This window comes from Haemaphysalis longicornis, unplaced genomic scaffold (genome assembly GCF_048455015.1).
Source record: "Haemaphysalis longicornis isolate Haplotype H1 unplaced genomic scaffold, Haemaphysalis longicornis Haplotype H1 scaffold_6, whole genome shotgun sequence".
Lineage (NCBI taxonomy): Eukaryota > Metazoa > Arthropoda > Arachnida > Ixodida > Ixodidae > Haemaphysalis > Haemaphysalis longicornis.
The window spans coordinates 115,178,822-115,188,244 of record NW_027526407.1 but is presented as its reverse complement, the minus strand read 5'-3'; the positions used below and the strand labels follow the sequence as shown (position 1 = coordinate 115,188,244).

General features: G+C 44.8%; 1 protein-coding gene across 1 annotated transcript in view; it reads right to left on the bottom strand.

Annotated features, from left to right (window-relative positions):
• Window positions 1-6,714: 6,714 nt before the first annotated feature.
• Window positions 6,715-9,423, bottom strand: part of LOC144141905 (venom metalloproteinase BumaMPs1-like) — a 111,624-nt gene continuing 108,915 nt past the window's right edge. Inside the window, exon 14 of the mRNA XM_077673375.1 lies at window positions 6,715-6,788. Coding sequence (XP_077529501.1) covers window positions 6,723-6,788 — 66 coding nt within the window. The 3' untranslated portion in view covers window positions 6,715-6,722. The remainder of the gene's footprint in view (window positions 6,789-9,423) is intronic.

Here is a 9,423-nt window from a genome sequence, read left to right as displayed (position 1 = left end):
CTTTACGTATGTCCCGTGCCAGTGCACAAAAACTACACCATCAATTCGCTGTGTTCGATTGATGCTCTATATAGGAACCTATGAGGCGCAGAAACGTTTTTCGCTCAGGTAACGGGGCCCACGGTTCTCACCAACGCTTTTTGTTTGAAACCAATCTTCATGAATCTTTATGCGCTTGTTAAGTTTTTTTCTGGTTTCAAATTTTACGTAGTCGGGATGTAGGTCATTTAGTTTTTGAGATAATTAAGAATCTTCGTTGATTGCCCTTTAAAAGAACAAAAAATAAACAAATAGTTACCAGAAAGGCCTACATAGGTGCCAGAATTTGGGGAAAATAAATTAGGGAAGCAGCTTCTTTTGTTTTGCAATCACTTACAAGTTTACATTAATTCTAATTTCTAGGTTTCAGGTACTCCTACTAACCTAGAAAAAAATACTGGTAATTAAACAACTACCCAAACAGAAAATGGAACGTCTGCTTCGCTTATTGGACGAATCGCGCTACGCTGAAAAGTAAATTATTGGTCTAGCCACTTTACAGGCTGGGATGCATCTCTCGAAAATTTCCGATCGCCGCAATGCCGTCCACGCCAACAAAGAGAAATATCATAAAAAAAATTCACCCGCCTTTCCCCGAAGGGGAGCATGGGGAAGTGCGAATGCACGGGTGATGCGAAGGAACTCTTCTTGTCCAATCGCCCTAAGTGGGTATGTGGTGGGGTCGCTTTCGCACTTAAAAACTCTTCTTGGCCAATCGTCCTAAGTGGGTATGTGGTGCGGACAGACGGACGGCGGTGGATGCGTGATTCAGGGTCGCTTAAGATAATACTGATTGTGAAATTAAAAGCTATTTAATTCCACACTAGCCTGGTCAAAGTTTCAATGACTTGTGGGCTTGGCGCCTCGTGATCCCGATGTATGCTATAGGATTCAACCAGGGCTTCAATCCCATCTCGGTGAGGTATATTTGTGTACAGAGAAGTTACATCTATAGTTACAAGGAAGGCGCCATCAGGGATTTTTATGTTGTTAATTTCCCGTAGGAAGTGGTTAGTATCACGAAGATATGCCGAATGGGTAGCGAAGGAACTCTTCTTGGCCAATCGCCCTAAGTGGGTATGTGGTGGGGTCGCTTTCGCACTTAAAAACTCTTCTTGGCCAATCGCCCTAAGTGGGTATGTGGTGCGGATGGACGGACGGCGGTGGACGCGTGATTCAGGGTCGCTTAAGAAGTGCATTCGCGCTTAAAAATTATTATTTGTTCTATCGAAAGCGGGCTTGTACGGCTTATCTAAGTACCTTTTACTGTTCAAGTACCAACTTTAGTGGGTAAAAACGGCCCAAACTACCGAACGAAGTGGCACCTAAAATCTAAAATGCTTTTTGGACGTTTTTTTGGTCCTAACCACCCAAAGGAGGGATAGGTCTCTCGCATCTTTTCTTGGGACAAGTCGTCTAAATGTTTATTTCTTGAGACATCAGCGAGATGATTTTCTACGTATAGTGGAGATGCGATGCCTTGCCGGACTACGTTGTGTAGGTGGATTCTAGAAGAGGGGCAAGTGTGCGAGCATTCTTACTGGAGGTGCTCTGGGCTTTTATGTTTCCAAAAACGCTGTTGTCGATGGACTATTTGTGTACTGCAAAGAATAATTTCTTCAAAGAGTTCATTGATGTTAATCCAGCAATACTTTTGTACAAATCAGTGTACTCTTGCGGGTCTGGCAAGTACGTATTGAAAAGAGTTAAGGCTAAGACAATAAGGAATTCATTAAAAGCGCTGTTCTCCAAATTCACACTAGCACAATGAGCCTGATGCCTTGGCTCGAAGAAAATAGATTTTGGTCCCGTCAGGTGCTTTCTGTCGCCTGTGCAGAAAACTGAGACTCTGCAGCACATCGTTTTACAAAATTGTGAATATGCTGTCCTTGACTCCGGTATTCTACAGCGCACTCACCACCTGCCACACCTTATGGCATACAAATCCTGCGGAAAAATAACGTTGAAGGGGCGCCATATAACATTTTGATGGCTTTGAGACAGCATAGTGTGCGGAAGACTCAGATGGCTGCACGGCATGCGGACCACAACGTGTGCCAGGCCAGAGAGTACATCTTTGAGAGCACTGCAATTGTTATAGATGTGTATAGCGCCCAGAGCAAACAACCCCAATGGTAATGGGTGCGCCATGCCTTGGTTAAACTCAGGCAATTTTTATTCGCCTGGCATAACTAATCGTCGGCTGGCAATTTTAATCATTGCATTTACCTTCTATTTCATTTCTTATTCCATTCAAGACAAAGACCGCCTTCTCACTGAAGCATTCACATATTTCACAGCTCACTTTAATTGTACTGAACAAGCCGTTCTATTCACTATTGTTGAATAGTTCGACGGGTGTGTGGCATTCCTAGACGTCCTGGTGAATCCTGATGGTGTGGGGCTGTTCTTTACTGTATCGAGGACACCGACGCTCACCGGCCGCTACTTGAACTTTATTTCACTTCACCCAGCAGCACAGAAGTGGTCTGCAGTCGCCATCCTTCACCACAGAGCTGAGAGGATCTGTAGTTTGCTCGAGGGCCAGGCGAGGGACAATATGTGAATATGAGCATTCATCGTGCGGTTACTTTGAGGCCTTCATCGACTCTGTTCAGCTGCACAGCACTTGCCCTGCGCATGTTGTCGACGTCGAACGTCAAAGGCGCGCGGCAATTCCGTGCGTGCCCAGCATGTGTGAGGCTTTGTCACGCATGCTGCGGTCGGACAACGTGCAAACAGCTGATGTGCCAACTAAAGCAAAAACTTGTGAGCGTGAATTACAAACGAAAAAAAAGAACAGGAATGCAGAAGTTCTTTACGTCCTTCCTTGTGCAGACTGCCAGTACGTGTACATTGGAGAGACGAGAAACTACGAAACGCCCGCAGTACGATCGAAACGAGGTAAACAAAAACCACGTGTCGACAAGCGCCCTTGTCGAGCACTGCGCGACACCACATCCCACACAATCAACAAGTCTTCTTCAGGTGTCCTCGCAAAAGAGGAATGCTACCTCACGCCTTTATCTTGAGTCACTAGGGGGGTTCAAAAAGTCTCGCGAAAACCCACCTCGCAAGCGAGACTAAAGCTGCCAAGCTTGCTCACCTGAACCGCACCACGAATGGGAAGCCGGCGCAGCAGTGAAGCACAGCCACCAACACACAACGCAATGGTCAAACGCGCTTTTATCAGACACTCCAATAGCGTAGTTGGGCGCTTCGCTCGTCCTGACCAAGCTGACTTGCCAGTATCAGAAGAAAGGCGCAAGGGTGAGACAAGGGAAGGCAAAATCGGCGCACCGGCATACACATCGGCAGTGCTGAACGTCCCAATCAAAAGGGCCACTTTCTTTCCTCGTCTCGCGCAAATGTACCGGCTTGCCATGTCTGCGGTCAAACCGGTCACGTCAGAGCGTCAGCCGTGACAGCGCCGTGATACTCCTGCATCGCCGCGGAAAGTGCGCAGCTGCCTGAAAAAAGAGGAAACCCCCTTGCCTCGGTGGGAGTCTGCGAGAAATTGGGAACGCACAGGAAATCCAGTTTTCCCACATCCCTCCCCCCTTTGTGCGACGCCCCTCGATCTCGACAGTCTCGGGCGAATGATGATCTCACCGTTTGTTTTGCTGCCTCACACACTCCTTGAGCAGGTTCAAAACGTCCGATGTGGAACGTGCGTAATTGCGCAAAAGTCCACGTTCCGCCGCACTGCCGCCGCATAGTTCACCACAATACAGCGGGTGACCCTTATTGGCCAGTCTACACCCAAGGCTACCCGCATGCAACCACGGTCAGCAGGCCCCATCGGTGCAGAAGCCTGGGCCGTCTGAGGACTGCACCATGGCAGCAGGCGCTTCTTGGACCATTCGTCAATGTCCAGTAGGGTATAGTCGTCATGATACCATGTTTCAGAATATATATACAAAACTGAATTGCAAAGAAAATTCGCTCAAGAAACAACAATCAGACAAACGTTCTGGACGGAGAACGTGCATTAAGATGCAGCTAAAGTTTTTAAGTGCGAATGCACTTCTTAAGCGAGCCTGAATCGTCCGCCGCCGTAGTCCGCATAGCAACAGCTGCGGGTGCGCGCGCTCCTCGTCTTCCTTAGCAACGGGGGGAGATGGGCGCGCGCTGCCTGCCCGCTGACATGGCACATACCCACGTGGGGGATTGGCCAGGAATCGGGCGTGAGAAGGGCTAATGCACCCGCTTAAAGGAGTACTGACACGAAATTTCAAAGCTGAGATCCGCTCTAGCAATCAAGTACAACGACAACACAAATAGGTGTCTGTGAATAAATGCATCTTTCTTTCTTTGTAGTTGTGTGTGTGTGTGTGTGATCTCTCTTTCGCGAACATTACCGAACCGCGCAAATTCAACTCGTTCATTCGCACTTTCACATTCTTCCCCTCGGGGAAATGCGGGGAATTTTTTTTATATTGAAAGGCTTACTGCATTTGGCGAAACGAGCTCAACATGAAGCATATCCGAAAACCGAGTAGCGAAAGCTTAGCCCTGCATTTTTTACACAAGTTTTTTGCAATATCGCCATTGCGTTCAATTAGAAGGTTTGGTTCGTCATCCTATCTTCCAGCAAAACGTTTTCGGTTGAGACACGAACTTCCATCAACGCTACCACGTCATACCGGTTTGGTTCAGAAGATGCTTAAACACATGGCACAGAAGCTCCTTGATATACACATTGCCATGGTCGTCAAGGCCACTATCAGCGTTGCACAGTCGCGCTTTATTTCCTTTTTAAAGGCGGAGTTCTTTCCCCTATTAGTTCCCCCGTGGAGCGTTAGGCCGGGTTTAGAGTTGTAGCGCTATGGAGTAATACCTTTAACGAATGATGTCATTTCAGGTCTCAGCCAACCGAACTGCGTGAACACGCCGGTCTGTTACGTCCATAGATCACGATATGGCTTTTGCGTCGATAGTCTGCACATAGCTTTACTAGAAAACTATCATCATTGATGAATATGCTAGTCCAACAAGTGTGAGGAAAAGGGTCAATGAGGCGAGGATCCCACGAGCAGGTGTCGAGAATCCGTGTCTCAAGAACAACTTGTGGTTAGGAAGGTGCCGGGATTAAAACCCGGAACCTCTACGGCGTCAAACGCATACCCTAACCACTGGTTCCCCCAAAGGGCAAATGAGTACCTGGTTAGCAGCGGCGGCAAAAATAACACGTTCTCTTTGGAAATACAACAAGGTGTGTCGGCGCACAGTGCGCGACACCTACAACAAAAAAGGATCCATCAGAATTTTCGCAATTATTAGACCAAAATTCGTTATTTGGAAGCGGTAAAAATAAATCTGGCAGCAATACTAGGCGCCCATAGCGCGCTAAAAAAGTTCTATCGAACCTTTCCACGCCCAACACAAGGATTTGAGAAGTTGAAAATCAATATTAAAATGACAGAAAAGCGATAACCTAACGCCCAGAATGAAGCAAAAACGAAAACAATGCAATAACCGCGTGGTGGGAATCTGGTATTATTAAGCACGCTTTTATGCGATTGAGTTCGTGGCGTTATCTCTTCGTGCTGTTCTCCTCGCCAGTTCACATGTGTTAGCGACCAAAGTGGGGAGCACAGACTCCAATTCCGCGCAATGGACCCCGAGTACGCGTAGCTGGTTGGCGCCGGTTCTAGCGCGTGCTGACGCGGGACACTTTGGAATGAATTTTAAAGGCTGCGTACCAAATGACGCGGGCATGCCAGTATGAAAAGCTTTCAGTGACCAGTTCGGAATTGCATGTGAAATGCAGCAGCCAGTTCTCCCACGAATGGAGAGAGGTCATCAGCCCTGCCGCTTCTCCAGCCTTGCACCACTAGAACAAGCGAACCCAATGGCTTAAGTGGGGCATCTCGGTTCGCTCGGAATTTAAATGAGATTGCGATGTTGCTTTTTTGCGCATCTTGCTTTGGCACACGTTGGCAAAACTCGATATCAGAATTTCTTAAAAATCGTTTCCTAGATGGTCGTGGCACTCTCGGCAATGACGTAGACCACGTTTTCATCAGAATTCTGAGGAAAAGTGAATTTTGACATTCATGTAACTTGAATTCTGTTATGAGCGCGTAATTCTGACTTCTAGCTGCAGTCCCTGGCGGTGAAGCACAAGTGACCGACGAATGGTGTCTGCCAAACTTGTCGATCGCCGGTATCTCGCATTTCAGCGTTTCTTTATGACTAGATAAGTCAACATGTCCGAAAATCGAATACTTAAAACAATTCTCGCAGATTCTCTCGCAGCCTCCTTTTCTTACTGACTAACATTACCAACAAAAGTATTGGCATTACATGGCCATAGGAAAGATGCAATTGCCAGGACCTATTATGGATAGATTCCTTTTTACATTGCATTTAGAAGAATACAAATGTTTGGAATGGGCGGGCAGTTAATTAAAAAGTTAAAAAAGCCGCTTTTGTTAGGTAATATTTCATGTTCAATTTAAATTTTCCATGCCTCATTTTCTTCAAAGGGAAAGAGGCCGCCATTATAATTATGCCTATAAAATTTCAAAATCACTCTATAGTTCCTAGAAAATTGCGTTGAAAAAAAAACCTTTGAAAAATACTTAAATTTGCGGTACTGTTTTATTGCATAATTGTAGTTTTCCCAGAGGCGATACGCCGAGAAAACAGATAAAAATGTCTGCAAAGTAGCTGCATTTTTATTTTCCAACAATCTTATGCTCATATCGGCGCTTTTTCCAAACGCAGTCTCCATTTATACAAATCTGAAAAAAAAAATCATCCGAATAACAAACGTGTTATGATGGACAACTATATATTCTCGTATATCTGAAAAACTGGAAAAAGCAAAATGTAAAGCACAGTAAACACTGCTACACTAAATACCTGGATGTGTTCTATAGCTGGGTTTGTTTTATTGAACATATGAAGGAAGTAACCCTTAGTCACTGCGGAATTTGCAGCAGCAATTCTCTGCAGACCTATAGTTTCATATATCAAAACGTCTAATCAAGCATTATCTGCGTTTTTGCAACATTACCAATCCAACATTCCAGATATTTTTTCTTCAGTTCTTAAACACATAGTTCAAAACTTCCGGATATAGATCCAAAAAATAATGGTGGGCACCTGCCCAATGACAGGCTCCTAGTCATTCTCGGGGCTACCGCTCTGTACAAGAACATTCATCTCGTCGAAATAAAGGAATGTATCTCAAAAGATTTACGAGAGAACCAGCACCACCATGCTCCAGAAGACTACAAAGCTTTAAAGTGTTTTCATAAGAGATAGAACAGGCGTGTCCGGTCGACTACACATTTTAGTAAAATTTCATATCTAACCCCTTTTGCACTGGAAAAAATATCTGAAGTGTAGATTTTAGAAAAAATGTTCCCATCCAGAAAAAAATTCCAAGGCCGGGTGGGTGGTAGGTGCGTTGGGGGAGTCATGAGAAATTCGAAACGTTTACCCCTGTGAAAGACAAACAGTTGCCGCTATGCCCCTAGAGTTTTTTTTTTTTCAAAGATTTTCCAGAATTTCAAATGTGCTCACACTTTTCATAAACAGCCAAAATGTTGGGGCCTGTTCTGCCTCAAGACAAGCAAGGGTTTTTTTTTGTTAATTTATCGATTATTCATTCCAAAAATACTTGATGTAGAAACAGTTGTTTAGTTGGAAAAGTACGCTGCACTCAGGGCAGTGACGTATTTTGGTTGAGCTTGAAAGCCGACATAAAAAAAGGCCATTTTGAATTTCTTAACGCTTTCACAAATTGAAGCCCAAATTTCTCTTTATGGGCGGCTTGAAATACATGTTGCACTGATATTATTGTTTCCAAGCTACAGAGCACTATATGTAACCCTGCAGCTGTATTGCGGGGATGTACTGGAGTACTGAAGTATTTGACCAATTGAAAGAAAATTTAGATAGGTTTAACAAAAAGTGGAACGAATATTGTTAGGAGCAACACTTAAGGACAGAAAACGAGCCTCCCTGATTAGAAAACAAGCTTAGGTAGATGATATCATAATTCAAGTAAAGAAAAAGAAATGGATGTGACTGCCCATGTAGTGAGACGAACCGAGTACCGGTGGAAAATTATGGTAACAGGAGGGTACCAAATGACGGGTCTAGAAGAAGTGGAAGGTCATTACCCGATGGAGGGCTGAAATAGAGAAATTCAGTGGCCAACAGTGCACTCGAGCGCCGCGCGACACGAGCGGGTAGAGGTAATTGGGAGATACCTTCGCCCTGCAGTGGGCTTGAGTAGGCTGTTGTTGTTGGTGATGATGAGTGGAATAGCCTGGAGCAAAGTTCCAACTACAACTTAAGGCGAGAATGGCCGGAACAGCTAAAACATAATGAAAGTAAACGAAGTTGACAATTCGTTCATGACCTTTAACCTGAGTAATATACAAAAAATGTTACACGTTGTACAAATACTTTCAAAGTTCATTCTGCGAGCTAGAGCTATTAAATGTTCTGTATGCATCTTTTTATAACATATCCCTGTTTTTGTTTCGCCGTGCACGGACACTCACATTAACAGAGTTCTTAGTATGACCTCCAGTCCTGTGGAAAAACATGTATTTTGGATATGGTCCACCACAATCTATCTTTATAAAAGCAACATCTAGACTATTTGGAAGTCATTCTTGATTATCTTGTCACTTGAACTGGACACAAGGAAAAAATAGACAGAATAAAGCGCTGCCATCTGTTTGGTTTCATTGTTGCGTCCTTTTTGAGTATGCGGTACTTCGAAATGTTTAAGTCTAGCTTGGAGCGCAGGGGAGAGGGGCTCAGTTGGAAAGCGACAAGTACTGAACAGCGGCGGCTATTTGTCCTATTTCGTTTCAGCCAGATATGGTCTTCTTTTTAAGAAAAGAAAATTTCGAACAGGTAGCAACCACGATTGTTGCCAACGTTTTAGCAACAGACTTGCCCTAATTAAAGTTTTTTTCTAACAGGAGAAGCGACGCATTATTCTGAATACATTTGCATCTGGCAGCTAGTTCAGGGGGAAAAGACTAAGCGAATGACTATCTTTTAGGCGGAGACCTTTGGGGGCCTTTTTGCTTTGAAAATACGAGGAGTAAGTTTTGAGATGAAATCGGCAGTTGGTTTAATTGCCGTCGAGTTTTCGAGCTTTAAAGAAAAAGTGGGACTCAAGGGTTTGAGCATCCGCACTAGTCGGTGGTAATCGTTTGCGTTTATTTCAAGCAGACCTCTGGGAGGACACATTTGTCCTTGGGGGTGGTTCTTTTGGAGGGCTTCTAGGGGTGAAGTACACAGCGATACCCCTTTGGGTGCCAGTTTGCATTCCAGTGTGTGTTGTGGTCTGTTGGAACTCTTAGCGTGATTTCTATGGTGTGTCTGGTTGTTGTTCGCTTGCGTGCT